Source organism: Ochotona curzoniae, unplaced genomic scaffold, assembly GCF_017591425.1.
Source record: "Ochotona curzoniae isolate NIBS_2020 unplaced genomic scaffold, NIBS_Ocur_1.0 contig_908, whole genome shotgun sequence".
Lineage (NCBI taxonomy): Eukaryota > Metazoa > Chordata > Mammalia > Lagomorpha > Ochotonidae > Ochotona > Ochotona curzoniae.
The window spans coordinates 15,698,395-15,713,399 of NW_024466607.1; the positions used below are offsets into that span (position 1 = coordinate 15,698,395).

Sequence of the window (15,005 nt, forward strand, 5' to 3'; positions counted from 1 at the left end):
GCCCCGGCCGGGCGCCGTAGCAGAAAAGCAGGGCGGATGTTGTGAGCCGGTCGCGGCGGCCGAGGCTGGTGGGGGTGAGTGGTGAGGGGAGGCCGGGCTGGGAGCGGGGCGGCTCTCCGGGGCTCCCCACGCGGCCCAGGCCCGTCTAGTGCCAGAGCATTCGCCGCGCGTGACATGGCGGCCAGCGGTGCGGGACCCCGGGAGGGTGCTGTTTTGGCAAATGTTCTGGAGGTTGGAGCTCGGCGGGGGCGACCTGGAGGGGCCATGCGCTGCCCTTGGCGTCCTTGGACTCCCCTCGTGGAGGCTTGGGCGAGACTGGGCAGGATTGCCGTGGCAAGGAGTCCCCGGGCAGGGGCAGAATCTGCCTCTCACCTGGGGCCTTCGCACCTGATACCTGGAGTGGGTGGGGGTGTCCCTGCAAGCTCCGCTGGTCCAATGAGTGATCGCGTCTGTTCATTCCTACTGCTGCTGTGGTGTGAGGGGAGGGTGGGACGCCGATCCCTTGAGCTCCCCGAGGGGCCGCAGTGGGTAGCAGGGCGGGAGAGTCACTTTCTCCGGTAGGCAAGGGTTTGTGGAGGGAAGCTGAAGGTCTGTTTGGAATGAGATAAGGCAGTAGTGGCTGAGGCTGTGCTGGTGCGTTGGCTCTAGAAGGGAGCTAGTGGAACTTGCTGTGAGGAGAAATGAGCCGCACCTGTGCTGCCTCCATGGGCATCATTAGCTCCGCGTCGTCCCTCAGCCCTTCAAATAAGACTAATGTAATGACAAGCTTATACTTTAGTTTTGTTTAAACGATTTATTTGAAAGAGTTAAACACCGGTTCACTTTTTTTTAAGATTGATTTTTTTTTTTTTAATTGGAAAGTCAGAGAGGAGGAGAGACCGAGGGGAAGATATTCTCATCTGATGATTGCTCCCCAGGTGGCCGCAATGGACAGAGCTGAGCCTATCCGAAGCCAGCAACCTGGAGCTTCTTCTGGGTCTCCCACATGGGTGCAGGGTCCCAAGGCTTTGGGCTGTCCTCGGCTGCTTTCCCAGGCCACAAGCAAGGAACTGGACGGAAAGCGGGGGAGCTGGATTTAGGACTGTTGCCCATATAGGATCCCAGCGCGTTCAAGTCGAGGACTTTAGCCACTAGGCTACCACGCCTGGCCCACTGGTTCACTCTTAAAATGGCTTTAATGCCTGGGGTTGAGCCAGACTGAAGTCAGGGACTTTATCATTTCCAGTGTGGGCAGCAGGGAATCTAGTCCCTTAACCCACTGGTGCTCAATGCTAGCTGCTCCCCCCCTTTTGAAGATTTATTCATTTATTTTTATTGGAAAGATAGATTTACGGAGAGAAAGATCCGTCCGCTGGTTCACTCCCCAAGTGGCCACAATGGTTGGAGCTTCCTTTGGGTCTCCCATACACGTGAGGAGTTCCAAGCCTTTACGCCATTCTCTGCTGCTTTCCCAGGCCACAAGCAGGGAGCTAAATGGAAAGTGGCATAGTCAGAACTCAAACCAGCACCCATATGGGATCCTGGTGCATGTAAGGCAAAAACTTTAGCCACTAGGCTACTACACCAAGCCTAATGCTAGTCCTTAATGCTTAATTTTAAAAAAAGATTTATTTAGGCCCCAGCACAATAGCCTAGTGACTAAAGTCCTTGCCTTGCATGAACCGGAATCCCATATGGGCTCCGGTTTGTGTCCTGGCGACCTGGCTTCCCATCCAGCTCCCTGCTTGTGGCCTGGGAAAGCAGTTGAGGACAGCCCAAAGCCTTGGGACCCTGCACTCATGTGAGAGACCCAGAAGAAGCTCCAGGCACCTGGCTTTGGATCTGCTCAGCCCCAGCTGTAGCAGTCACTTGAGGAATAAATCAGCGGGGAGGAGCTCTTCCTCTCTGTATATCTGACTTTCCAATAAAAATAATTAAAAAAAAATTTTATTTATTTGAAAATCAAAAGTGATAGACCATGATATCTGCCTTTCATCTGCTGGCTTACTCCCCAAATGGCTGCAGCAGCCAGGGCTGGGACAGGCCAAAGCTAGGAACTCCACCTGGGTCTCCCATATATGTGTCAGTGACCTCAGCCCTCCCAGACGTTTTAGCAGGGAGCTAATGTGGGAAGGCTTGGAAACAGATCAACCAGGTCTTAAATCAGTTCTCTCTTAAGGGATACCTGTGTCTCAAGCAGTGGGTTAATGTGCTGTGCCACAACACTGGCCTTGAAATTTTTTAATTTTTAGAAGTTGAATTCAGATTGGAATAAGCGTGCGCAGCTGGTGGTTGCTGTGTTAGCCATTACAGCTGTCTATCAGAAGTCACCAGGAGCCTGGTGCACCAGGACCTTGGCAAGGCCAGCAGCTGAAAAGAAGGACCCTGCTTTGGAGGTGTCCTGGGCCTCCTGACCGAGAAGGGGAAAGACCAGCAGTGGTCTGATCTTGGGGAGATGTGATGTCAGGGTCTCTCCTGAGCATGAACTGGGCTCGATGGAGCTTGTGCAAGAGATGAATGTGGGGGCTCTGCCTGGGTCACCCTCACTACTCTGGTTTGTCCAAGCTGAGGCATTTAGTTACAATTCAGTTCAACAAACACTGCGCGCCTACAGTCTGTGGGCTCCTACGCTGGGCCCTGGGACAGAGTAGGGAAGAAGACAGACACGTAGGCCTACATCCCTGTCCCCTTCCTGGGTTGGGAGCTGCTCTCCCCTGCCCTGAGTTGCTCTGTGAGGCTGTGGGCTTCTGGGCTTCTCTGCTCCCCAGTGTTCTGCTGTGGCAGGACCAAGGCCGGGTTGGGGGTGGGGCCCTCAGTGCGCCTGGAGCAGACAGGCTCTGCATCTGGCTCAGCCTTCAGGAACCCCGACTGCCCATGGGAGGTGAAGGATGGCGTCCAAGGGGGCCGGTGTGTCTTTGTCCCGCAAGAGCTACAGGCTGACGTCAGATGCTGAGAAGTCCAGGGTCACAGGTAAGGGCTGGTAGGACAGGGAGAGAAGGGTGGGAATGAGGCGGCTGGTCCAGGGAGCCTCAGGCCTCGCTGTGCCTCTTGTCCTGGGAGCCAGCCCTTCAGCAGCAGCCACGGAGCGGGACACCCAGTGTGGCTGTCCTTCGGCCCCCTGGGGCTGGCACCCAAAACTGCACTAACCACGCGCCCCCCTTTCCCTTCTGACCTGTGGCCCAGGCATTGTGGATGAGAAGCTGCTGAATGACTACTTGCACCGCATCTTTGTTTGTCCTGACGATGCCACCTCCACAGCCACCAGCAGGTATGGCTGGGCATGGGGGCCGGGCCGAAGGCTGCAGTGATAGGGAAGGGTCTTGAGCTCTGGCCCCACTCTGCTGCTCCTGGCTAGGAGACTCTGGGCCTTTTCTTTCTCCCTCTAGACAATGCTAGCTGCTTCCCTCCGAGGCTATCGGGAAGGTCAGGTTACAGGTTCAGTGCACAGGGAACACACAGCACTTGCTCCACCCACTGTATCTGGTCCTGCAGGCACCTGCTCACACCTCTGCCCCGCGCTGACCCCACTCTACCTCTCTCTGAACTTGTTCCCTGCAAGTTTACTTTTCCTTATAAGTTTACTGACATTTAGTCCATGTAAAAAAGTTGCAAGTGCACTTCCTGGCGCCTGTTACTTTGTTGTTCTCTTGTGACCATTTGAACTTGATTCTTTACTGTTGCCTCTTTCTCACCTTAGATACAGGTCAGATTCTGCTGTCTAGAAAACCTTGAACATTTCTTTTTGAAAGACGTACTTATTTGAAATGCAGAGTTAGGGAGAGACTGAAGATCTGTCCTCTGCTGGTTTACTCCCAAATGGCTGTCATAGCTAGGCACGATCCAAGAGTTCCAGCCATTTCCCATGTGGGTACAGAGGCACAGGTACCTGAGGCATCTTCTGCTTCTTTCTTAGGCACATTAGCAGGGAGATGGATGATAGGTGGAGAATCCAGAACTTTAACTGGTTTTCCTGTGGGATGCTGGTATCACAGACAGGAATTTAACATGCTGTGCCACAAAACTAGCCCCTTTAAGAAAACATGTTATTGAGCTATCTTTAGGATGAAGCATACATGTAAAACATTCAGTAAGTTTAAGCATTTGTGTAACCCTGGAAAACAACTTTGCCACCATTATAATGAACAGATGTTACTTCTGAAACACCTGAAGGTGTTATTTCTGAAAGTTTATAGGGCATTTGTTTTTTGGCAACCCCTGTAGAACATTTTTCAAACCACATGTTTACTGTTTTTCTACTTTTAGTATAGTTTTTCAATTAAAAATTAAAAAAAAAAAAGAATTGAGAGACAGGGCTCCTATCCACTGATTCATTCCCAAATGAATCAGGCATGACTGTCATAGATGAGTGCAGGGCCCCTAGTGCTTTATGTATTAAATACTGCCCCCAGGGTGCACGCTGGTGGGAGGCTGGAATCGAGAGAGGAGCTGGGACTTGAACCCAAGTAGGCACAAGCTGTGTGTCTTTTTTTCTTTCTTTCTTTTCTTCTTTTTTTTTTGGAAAGTTAAATTTACAGAGAGAAGGAGAGACAGAGAGGAAGATCTTCCATCCGCTGGTTCACTTGGTTCACTTCCTAAGTGGCCGCAGTGGCCAGAGCTGAGCTGATCTGGTTCCAGGAGCTTCTTCCAGGTCTCCCACATGGGTGCAGGGTCCCAAGGCTTTGGGCCATTCTCTGCTGCTTTCCCAGACCACAAGCAAGGAGCTGGATGGGAAGTGGAGCAGCTAGAAATACAAACCAACACCCCATATGGGATCCCAGTTGATGCAAGGTGAGGACTTTAGCCACTAGACTACCACGTCGGGCCCAATAAGCCAGGTGTCTTAACCACCAAAACCTTGCCCCTAAATGCAGTTTTTATCATTAGACATTGTCCTGTGAATGCTTTTCCCCATGATGAGTTGATTCCCATTGGTGTCTTCTAGGGCCAGGAGGCTCCCGTGGCCCGTGGCACAGCCCTGGTCTGGAAGGGCTTTTGCTATTTACACAGTGTTGTGAGTGCTGTGAGGATGCCTAGGCTAGGAGTCAGGTGGCTAGAATGAGCCACAATCATTTTTAATGTTGCTGTCCAGTTGTTTCAAAGGACCATCATGACAGTCCCCTTCTGTAGCTGTCTTCCCATCACCAGCCTCCTCCCCTCTCACCTTCCCCATAAGACCATGTCGTGCCCATCACGTATTACAGTACCTGCAATGATTGGAGTGTTCCTACTTACTTGTACCCAGCCCCATCCCAACCCCAGACCTGGCCTCTTCCCACAGCCACCTGATCCATGCTGCCTCTGGAAATGGTCTTGCTGCCAGGAGGGAGAACAGGTGGCAGGGCTGTCAGTCAGTGGCTATGGGCTGAGACTTGGGGAATGCAGAATTGGCTTGGCCAAGAGGGCAGTACTGCAGACTCTCAGGACAGCTGCCCACAGCTCCATGCAGGCACAAAGGTGGTTTTTTGAGGGGATAGCACACCGTTATTCTCTTGAATATGGGCCTCTAGAACTGCTTTGCAGGAACTCTCCTCTCTTGGGTCCACTTGACTAATCAGAAATGGGTTTGGCTTTCGCCTTCTAAGCTGTGGATTGGGCCCCACCTAGCCTTGGCCTAGGCATCTCCACCTCCTGCAGCTCAGGGTCCTGTGTGTTCCCTGAGCCTGGGTTGCCATTCCCTGGGCAGAGTTGATGTTCTGATCCATATGTATTCCCTCCAAGAGCCTCGGAACTCTGGGACAAATGGGGTGGAAACTGGGATTAAAGGTGTGAGAGTGGGCTCTGACAGCTGACAGGCTCAGGGTGGGCTCGAGATGGGTACCAGGCCCTGCTTTGAATCCTGCTGCTTCCCACCACCCCACTCTGCTATTCTTAGCAGTTGAGCTCAGCCCAGAGCCAGCCAACATTTCACAGTGACCTTTCTCCTGTGAGCATGTGTGCTGAGAGAATGAGGGGGCTGCTCCGGTGGATTTTCCCATCTTCTTTGGCTGTAGCGGGTGGCAGGCAGGTGGGCCATGTGCTCTGCCGGCCACCTGTGGACAGATGGGTTTTGAATAAAGCCAGCCAGCAGCCAGTGAGCCCTGTACCCTGCCAGGACATGTCTGATTTGGCACAGACACCCCTGACTGGGCAGTGAGGGACTGGAAATCTACCCATAAAGGAACCACAGGCCCAGGGTGAGGGGCTGTACCAGGTGACCTTGGTCTTGCCATTGTGGGGACTGGCATTTCTCCCAGCCTTTACACACCCGCCTTCAAGAGTAGACAGGCCATGGGACATGTATTCATGGGACATGTATTCATCCTTGCACGAACTCTTAGCAGGGTTTCTGACATCGAGCTGCTCTTCTCTGCACAGTTGAGGGGATAATGGCCCAGGGGAGCTGGGATCTGTTAATTGTCCCGAGTGTATGGGGATGGCTCAGAGTTCCCTGGCTCTTCCCGACAGAGTCCAGGCAGCCACCCTCTGAGCTAAGGGAAAGAATGGGGGTGGGGAGTGTCATCCGGCTGATTTCAAGGACTTGTGGTCCCCTGGCAGCCTCTCACTCTCCCCAGGAAACCCCTGAACTTCCAGAACCTTCCAGAGCACCTGGACAAGCTGCTGCAGGTAGACAATGAGGATGAAGAGAGCCAGGGTATGTGACAGCCTGGGATGTGCTGGGGTGTCAAAACTGGGCCCTGGAGGGCACTGGAGACTTTCCCAGTGAGTTCCATGCACCCCGTATATTTCATCAGACCCTCTGGCCTGCCCCACCCCATGCCTCTCCCCTTTGCAGGGCAGGTTGAAGGGCGACTTGGCCCATCCACTGTGGTCCTGGACCACACGGGCGGCTTTGAGGGGCTCCTCCTCGTGGATGACGACCTCCTGGGGGTGAGTGAGGGCCAAGTGAAGGCCCTGGACCCATCTTTTTGGACATAGCTCAGGCTCCTTGTCCTGAGGCCCTGGTCTTGCCACTCTGCTTGATAGGGCCATAACTAGAACCTGGTCCTGACCCAGGCCCTTCCCAGCATGGTCCCTAGCCTCCTTAATTTATGCCCCTGACCCAGATTCCTTCCTGATGCAGGCCTAACCCCTGCCACCCTGGTCAGGTATAGTGCATGCTGGTCATAGGGTCACCTCCGCTGGAGGTAAGCTCCTTATCACTCAGGGGAGGCAGCCCATGTTCCTGGGAGGGAGCTGACCAGCACTGTCCTTCACCCAGGTGATTGGGCATAGCAACTTCGGCACCATCCGCTCTACCACATGCGTGTACAAAGGTGAGGCAACCATATTCCACTGTGGCCCATGGAGTGAGGAGGAACCTGGGGGCGGGGCATGTCTGAGGCACAAGGCAGTCTTCGTCACCTGTTGAGCCTAACTCAGCTCTCCGCAGGGAAGTGGGTCTACGAGGTGCTCATCTCCTCGCAGGGACTCATGCAGATCGGCTGGTGCACCATCAGCTGCCGCTTCAACCAGGAGGTACCTGCTGGGGAGGGGCTCTTCCTGCCACAGGCCCCAGGGCTTTGGCCTCTCTAAAACCTGCATGGGACCCTAGTCAGGACTGCCCTCTGGAGAAGGAGGGGGTTCTCCTTAACCCCAACCACCAGCTTGAACAGTACCCTTCCCTTTCCCTGATATGTCAGCCCCTTTCTCTAGAGCCAAGTGGGCACTTGTCCTGCCCCTTCCCCGCTCCCTGCCAACTCACGGACAATTCCTCCCTAGGAGGGAGTGGGTGACACACAGAACTCCTACGCCTATGATGGCAACCGGGTGCGCAAGTGGAATGTGACAACCACAAATTATGGCAAGGTGAGGGCTAAGCCTCCTGTGGGTTGGCTGGGTCACCTGTCCCATGTAGCCAGTGTGGAACTTCTGAGCAGTCATGAGGGACTACAGGGCCACTGGAGAACAGACAGGGGCTCAGGACTCCTGTCTTGCATGGCCAGTCTCCCTTGGGTGGTCCATCCTGGAAATGTAGCTGTGGATGCCGGGGAAGGTAGGTGGGTGGACTTCCTTGTGTCTTAAAGGCCACCTCTTATGCCAGGCTTGGGCAGCAGGGGACATTGTCAGCTGTCTGATCGACTTGGATGAAGGCACCCTGTCCTTCTGCCTGTGAGTCTCCTGCCCTGTGGCCTCTCTGAACTGCCCTCCAGTCCCCTGGTAGCCTGCAGGTGGGCAGCCACGCCCTCCTTAGCACTGGCTCATGGCAGCCCCGCTTCTCCTCCAGGAATGGTGTGTCGCTGGGCACCGCCTTTGAGAACCTGTCCAGGGGTGTAGGCATGGCCTATTTCCCCGCCATCAGCCTCTCTTTCAAGGAGTCCGTGGGTTTCAACTTCGGCAGCCGTCCTCTACGATATCGTTTTGGGGGGATGGCCGTGGATGTTCATGAGCTCCCAGGACCTTGGGCTCAGCCGCTTCCTGTGTCATCAGATGTGTATGGGCTGGGAGTGGGCCCAGGCTGCGGCGAGAAGTGAGGAGGGTACACCATGCGCGGGTGCTGAGGACCGTGGTCTGGCGGGGTGGGGACCTTGGTCACCTGCTAGAACAAATGAGACCAAGAAGTGGCAGGAGAAGAGTCACTGCACAGAGTGGGGGGAGGCAGGGGTGCTGCATTTCAAGCTCTGCCCCAGAGCACAAGACCAGGGGTTGCTGCCTTAACTCTGTGGCACCTACCCTGTGGCGGGCTACCGGCCCCTGCAAGACCCGCCGGGTGCTGACCTGACACGGGCACAGAGGTTGCTGGGCTGTTTCCGGGCCGTGCTGAGCGTGGAGCTGGACCCTGTGGTGAGCAAGGGCCTGGGCTGGGTACTGTGGGGCCTTCCTCAGGCCCTCAGCCCCTCACGGCCCTCTCTCCTTGTGTCCCCCACCCACCAGGAAGGGCGGCTAGTGGAGAAGGAGAGCTCAGAGTGGCAGGTGCAGGGCCAGCCCACCGTCCTCCTCACACTGGCCCATATCTTCCATCGCTTTGCTCCACTCCTGGTGAGGGCACCCGCCACGCAGAGGGGGAAGGCTTGGCCTGTCACTCGTGGCCTGAGGCTGCGGATGCCTGGCCAGCTGCTCTGGCTAGAGTGTGAAAGCCACCAGCTCACGATGTCCACTCTTGGTGCAGCACCAGGTGTACTTGGTTGAGGCCGTGCTCATGAGCTTCCTGCTGGGCATTGTGGAGAAGGGCACGCCCGAGAAAGCACAGGCCATGGTGCACCAGGTCATGGACCTCCTGTGGCTCTTCATGGAGGTAAGGTTCATGACTCAAGCTTTGGGCCAGGCCAGTGGGCTCCCCAGCAGTGAGGGAGCTTCAGGGAGAGTCTTGGAAAAGTCCTCATGCCCTCGTGGTTGCCCTGGCACTGTTCCCTTCCCACCCCACCCCCAGGACTACGAGGTACAGGATTGTCTCAAGCAGTTGATGATGTCTCTACTGCGGCTGTACCGGTTCTCGCCCATCGTCCCGGACCTTAGCCTGCAGGTAGGGGAGCACCTGGCCCTGCCCTGAATCCCCAGGCTTCCGCCACCAGTTCTGATTGTCCCCTTTCCACAGATCCATTACCTGCGGCTCACCATTGCCATCCTGAGGCATCAGAAGTCCCGCAAGTTTCTGCTCAGCAACATCCTGTATCCTCCCCTTGCTGCTGGGTGGGCGAGGCGGCACACCCTGTGGGCTCAGCAGGCCGGGGTGCCCCAGGGAGAGTACCTCAGGAGGCTCAGGAGGCCCAGGGTTTCCCAGCATCTGAGTCCCATCCCCAGGACTGGCCCCTCCACTCCAGCACTGTCCTAGCCAAGCAGGGAAGGTGAAACAGACGCTTTGAGCCCAGTGGCCCACCTGCATGGGGCTTCTGGGTGAGCAGACTCCAGGCTACACAGAAGTGCAGCAGGGAACCCTGCGGCCTGGCCTCTGCTACAGGTGCTTGTGTGGTGCCTTCCCCAAGATGCTAACCCCAGTGTCGGTTAAGAGGGCAAGCCAGGCTTGGTGGCCCTGGCAGCTACAGCTTTCTCGAGACTCCCAATTCAAGGATGGGGAACAGGTGCAAAATGTCAGCGATGCACTTGATGGTGGAGAGCCATGGTGGGCACATCCTGTGTGGGTTCCCAGGCATCTGGGGGCTCATGGCAAGCAGACCCATGCCTTGACTGCCACCAGCTTCGATGTGCTGCGCTCCGTTGTCTTCTTCAACATCAAGAGTCCCCTGCGTGTAGAGGAGGCCGGTCTGCAGGAGCTCATCCCCACCACCTGGTGGCCCCACCGCTCCAGCCGGGAGGTGGGCAGCAGTCTGCGGAAGGCAGCTCTGGGGAGCTGGACCGCCTGGCCCTTAGTCTGTGAGATGTCTGTCTGCCTCAGCTCTGGTTCTCATCGTCAGGGGGTAGTTTTGGGGGTCTCTGAATGAAATGCAGGCTCACATGCGTTCTGGGTGAAACCTCTGTCCTTGCCCAGGGCAAAGATGGTGCAGAGGACCAGGAAGAGTCCGCTGAGGAGCGGCCCCGGCGGCGGGCCTATGAAAGGGGCTGCCAGCGGCTCAAGAAGCGCATCGAAGGTCAGCCCTGGCAGTGAGCAGGGAGACAAAAACCCACTGGTGTTAGTGCCCATTCCCAGGTTGGGTTTGAGGTGCCCTGGTGGTTGGTGGAGTCCCACCCCATACCAGCTACCCCTTCCCACCACTGGGAGCCTGAGTGTCCTGTCCTGCGCCCATCCCATCCTTAGTGGTGGAAGCATTACAGGTCCAGATCCTGAAGCTACTATTGGACAACAAGGATGAAAACGGGGTGAGTGACTCCCCGCCTGCCACAGGGGAGGTTCCTGGATTGGGCCCCAGGACCTGGAGGCTGCTGAGCTGTTCTGGTCCAGATCAGCATGCTCTGCTCACTGGTCTCGTTTTCTCCCAATCTCGAAGGGGGAAGCTTCTAGGTACATTTTCTTGACCAAGTTTCGAAAGTTTCTGCAAGAAAACGCCAGTGGCCGTGGGGTAGGTGCCCTCGCCAACTTCCCACAGCAGCCCTGCTCAACCCCTGGGATCATGGGCCAGAGCCTTGATGGGCTGGGCCCTGGGCCAGCACTGATGCATGCTGTATGCCCTGTGCCCCCAGAACATGCCCATGCTCTGCCCCCCTGAGTACATGGTCTGCTTCTTGCACCGGCTGATTTCTGCCCTCCGCTACTATTGGGATGAATACAAGGTCTCCAATCCCCGCGCCTCCTTCAGCGAGGGTGAGTGAGGCTGGGCCGGAGGGCAGTAAGGCAGTGGGAAGCCAGGCCCAGGCTGTCACTAGCACTGGTGTAGGCTACTGAGCTGGGGCCAGAACAGGGGGACAGTCCCAACCTCCTGCCCAGCTGAGTCCTTCCCCAACTGCAGTTGGTTTCTTTCTTTTTTTCTTTCTTTCTTTTTTTTTTTTTTTTTAAGATTTACTTATTTTTATTGCAAAGTCAGATATACAGAGAGGAGGAGAGACAGAAAGATCCTTTTTCCAATGATTCACTCCCCAAGTGACTGAAACAGCCGGTACTGTGCTGATCAGAAGCCAGGATCCAGGAGCTCCTCTTGGTCTCCCACACGGGTGCAGGGTCCCAAGGCTTTGGGCCGTCCTCAACTGCTTTCCCAAGCCACAAGCAGGGAGCTGGATGGGAAGCGGGGGGCAAACTGGGGGGAGTCTAGGCTTTGGGCCCTACTCTGTCTTACAAGGCCAGGAGTCCACTCTTGTGCTGGATCAAATTAGAGAGGCAGGTTCTGTGGAGGGTCTTCCTGCTAGGCCCTGACTGCTGTCTGCGCCTCCCCAACTCCCTGCAGAGGCCTACATCCCACCCCAGGTCTTCTATAATGGCAAAGTGGACTACTTCGACCTGCAGCGTCTCGGAGGCCTCCTCTCCCATCTTCGGAAGACACTCAAAGGTGTGTGCAGACCCCTGGGCAGGGAGTCGGTCTGGGGCAGCCAAGTCCATCTCAAAGCCTGCTCTGCTGTGGTTGCTGAACTGCCCTCTGCCCACCAGAGGGCGCTTGGGTATCTATTTTCAAGGTGGCACTGCAGATTTGCCTGCTCAAGCTCTCTCTGGTCCTGGGGCCAGCTGTCCGTTGCCTGCAGTGCCCACCCCAGAGGGAGGCTGGGGTGGCTGGTGTGAAACACAGTCAGGCATGCTGATAGAGGCCTGGGGTGGGCTTGGTGGGCTCAGGGCAGGGGACATGCAGCTGCTGCTGGGCGCAAGGGCTGGGAGCGCAGTGTGAGCTCTGGAGCAGCTGTCCAGAGGCTGGGGTCTGCACTGGCTGCTGTGGTGTGGGAAGTGGAGTGCAGTGGCTGAGAAAGGAAGCAGCGAGGCCAGGTATCCAGGCCGTGTGCTGGGGACGCAGAGGAGGAGTCGGATGACCCAAGATATCCTGCCAAAGGAGTGCCATGGGGGGGCGGGCAGGGACTTCAGTCTGAAGTGACAAGTTCAGTGGTGGCTGCAGTGTACTTGCAACATCCATGAACATAGCTGGGAGGGTGGCCTGGGCTGGAGACAAAGTTGGTGCAGTCAGCTGTCAGGCAGAGCTGGGGACCTGCCTGGGATGAGGTGTGGTTCTCGGGGGAGTATGCAGAGCAGGGCCAGCAGGGCCCTCAGCAGCCCTGGGCTCTCCTGCTTAGGGAGCTGGAGAGGACCCTCCATGGGTGAGCCCGCGGAGAGGTACAGAGGGGGTCCTGTGGCCACCGAGCTGCTGCTGGACACGGGACCCTCCGAGGCTTCCTGCCATCCTGGGTGATCCTCCTCAGAGCCTCTCAGTCTACCCTGGCCTGAGGTTCCCTCTGCTGTCCCACCCAGATGACCTTGCTTCCAAGGCCAACATCGTGATCGACCCATTAGAGCTCCAGGCAGCCACCATGGATGACCTAGACGAGGATGAGGAGCCAGCGCCTGCTGCCGCCCAGGTACCTCCCAAGGACAGGCTGGAGGTGTCCTGGGGGGCTTTCCTCTCAGAAAGGCATGGGTGTCAGGGCCACCCCCTACCACCATGCACAAGTGGTCTCTCCTCCATGGGGGGGAGTAGTGGGGAGGAGCTCTCCCTGTCCACTGCCAACCCCTCAGAGCAGAGGTACCTTGTGGGGGCCCTCGTCTTGGGGAGCTGAGCAGCTCTGGCCCCCTTCTCTGTACTGCAGCGCCCCATGCAGGCCCTGGCCGTGGGGGGCGCCTTGCCCCTGCCTCGGCCTGGTTGGCTCAGTTCGCCCACGCTGGGCCGAGCCAACCGCTTCCTCAGCACGGCAGCCGTGAGCCTCATGACCCCACGACGGCCGCTTAGCACCGCGGAGAAGGTGAAGGTCCGCACACTGAACGTGGAGCAGAGGACACGAGAGGACAGTAGGTGCCGGGCAGGGCCGGGAGGCTCAAAAGGACATCCCCAGCCCAGACAAAGCCAGACGTACCGCGTGCCCCTCTAACCAGTGTCCTGGCAGCATCCCAAGGGCGCTGAGGGCAGGAAATGGAGGCTACAGAAATAGCTGCTGGTGCTGCTAGGCCTAGCCCTGCTGCCGTCCTCGCCCGCAACTCTCCCCTCTGGAGCCCCACAAGGGTGTTGGGCATGGGGCACCCCCCCTTGGGGGAAGCCCACCCAGCGTGCCCATGTTGAGCGGCCGGGGGCCCTGACCTCAAGCTCCCTTCCATCCCCTCACAGTCGAGGGCAGCCACTGGAACGAGGGCTTACTGCTGGGCCGGCCGCCCGAGGAGCCGGAGCAGCCGCTCACTGAGAACTCGCTGCTGGAAGTGTTGGATGGGGCCGTCATGATGTACAACCTCAGTGTGCACCAGCAGTTGGGCAAGGTCTCCCCTCGGGCCTCCCAGATGTGGGTGGGGTGCAAGGTGCTGCCTGGGGGCAAGCAGCAAGAGGCCTCATCAGGTCGGGGTGGGGGGCTTGCGAGGAAGGGGCTATCCTGGGCCCCAGGTTGGTCCCGGCTGGGTCTGACCAAGGGTCACCCTGCCCATGTGGTGTCCAATGTTAGATGGTGGGTGTGTCTGATGATGTCAACGAGTATGCCATCGCCCTGAGGGACACGGAGGACAAGATCCGCCGGTGCCCCAAGCGGGTAAGGCCTGGACAGGCAGGCAGGTCTTGGCGAGGGAGGGGATCATGTAGGGGCGGTGGCTTACTGGGGTCCTAGGATGGGCTGCAAAGGTAATCTGAGTCTGGGAGCTGTCCCAACCCCCATTAGTGGGAATGGGGCTGGTAGCAAGGCCTGGTGTGGTTCTGAGCTCTGTCACCCAGCAGCAGCCGGGCCTCCCCGCCCCTCCCCCCAGCCTGTTAAGTGCTGATGTTCTCTGCTCTCCTCGTCAATTATGGATCGCCCTGAGTGCTTCCTTAGCCGCTCGCCGAGTCAGCAGGACTGGGGCCCAGCTCTCCCACCCCCAGGAGCCCCTCTGCCTTGCCACTGCCCTCTTCCCTCCACATGCCAGGCTGGGCTTCCCTGGCAGGCCTTGGCTGCTGGAGCCATAGCCATGGCATCCTGGCCCCAGGGTGCCCTGGCCAGCTCAAGGGGTGACCGTGCGCCTGTTTGGAGGCTTGTTCAGGGTCACCAGTGGATCAGTGGCAGAAGAGAGTTTGAAACCTAAAGCTGACTCCTGGCCCACCCAGGCACTCAGGGCAAGGGTGCTGGGAGGTGGGGGAGGGCAATGGCACAGTGAGAGCCCCAGGCAGGGCTCGTGACCGATGGGCCTCTCGCTGTGGCTGGCAGAGGAAGGACATCCTTGCAGAGCTGACCAAGAGCCAAAAAGTGTTCTCAGAAAAGCTTGACCACCTGAGCCGCCGTCTAGCCTGGGTCCACGCTACTGTCTACTCTCAGGTGAGTGGTCGTGGCTTTGGCCAGTAGCCACTCTCCCATGGCCATGCTACCTGGCCATGGATTAGGCAGGGCTGGACCAGGCCTCTAAAGTTCCCCTTCCACTCAGGACTCTGGTGCCCAGGCCTCTCCTCACCTTTAAGCTCCTTCTGCCACCTCATACCCCTTTACCACTACTTCCTAGGAATTTCAGTAGTGGTCATGTCTGGACCACCAGTACACTCCCAACCCGTAAAGCTTTCCCTTAAGGTTAAGGCCAAGGTCTG

The 15,005-nt window shown here is 57.2% G+C and overlaps 1 protein-coding gene across 1 annotated transcript in view; it reads left to right on the forward strand.

Annotated features, from left to right (window-relative positions):
• The window catches only part of RNF123 (ring finger protein 123), a 27,230-nt gene continuing 12,225 nt past the window's right edge, over positions 1-15,005 (forward strand). Inside the window, exons 1-26 of the mRNA XM_040994475.1 lie at positions 1-74; positions 2,832-2,949; positions 3,163-3,247; positions 6,531-6,610; positions 6,752-6,846; positions 7,178-7,232; positions 7,349-7,434; positions 7,678-7,764; positions 8,000-8,067; positions 8,183-8,308; positions 8,625-8,739; positions 8,830-8,934; positions 9,065-9,190; positions 9,326-9,418; positions 9,491-9,564; positions 10,091-10,208; positions 10,382-10,481; positions 10,649-10,710; positions 10,839-10,910; positions 11,032-11,152; positions 11,730-11,831; positions 12,734-12,840; positions 13,069-13,267; positions 13,581-13,726; positions 13,906-13,989; positions 14,635-14,742. Coding sequence (XP_040850409.1) covers positions 2,868-2,949; positions 3,163-3,247; positions 6,531-6,610; positions 6,752-6,846; positions 7,178-7,232; positions 7,349-7,434; positions 7,678-7,764; positions 8,000-8,067; positions 8,183-8,308; positions 8,625-8,739; positions 8,830-8,934; positions 9,065-9,190; positions 9,326-9,418; positions 9,491-9,564; positions 10,091-10,208; positions 10,382-10,481; positions 10,649-10,710; positions 10,839-10,910; positions 11,032-11,152; positions 11,730-11,831; positions 12,734-12,840; positions 13,069-13,267; positions 13,581-13,726; positions 13,906-13,989; positions 14,635-14,742 — 2,496 coding nt within the window. The 5' untranslated portion in view covers positions 1-74; positions 2,832-2,867. The remainder of the gene's footprint in view (positions 75-2,831; positions 2,950-3,162; positions 3,248-6,530; positions 6,611-6,751; positions 6,847-7,177; positions 7,233-7,348; positions 7,435-7,677; positions 7,765-7,999; positions 8,068-8,182; positions 8,309-8,624; positions 8,740-8,829; positions 8,935-9,064; positions 9,191-9,325; positions 9,419-9,490; positions 9,565-10,090; positions 10,209-10,381; positions 10,482-10,648; positions 10,711-10,838; positions 10,911-11,031; positions 11,153-11,729; positions 11,832-12,733; positions 12,841-13,068; positions 13,268-13,580; positions 13,727-13,905; positions 13,990-14,634; positions 14,743-15,005) is intronic.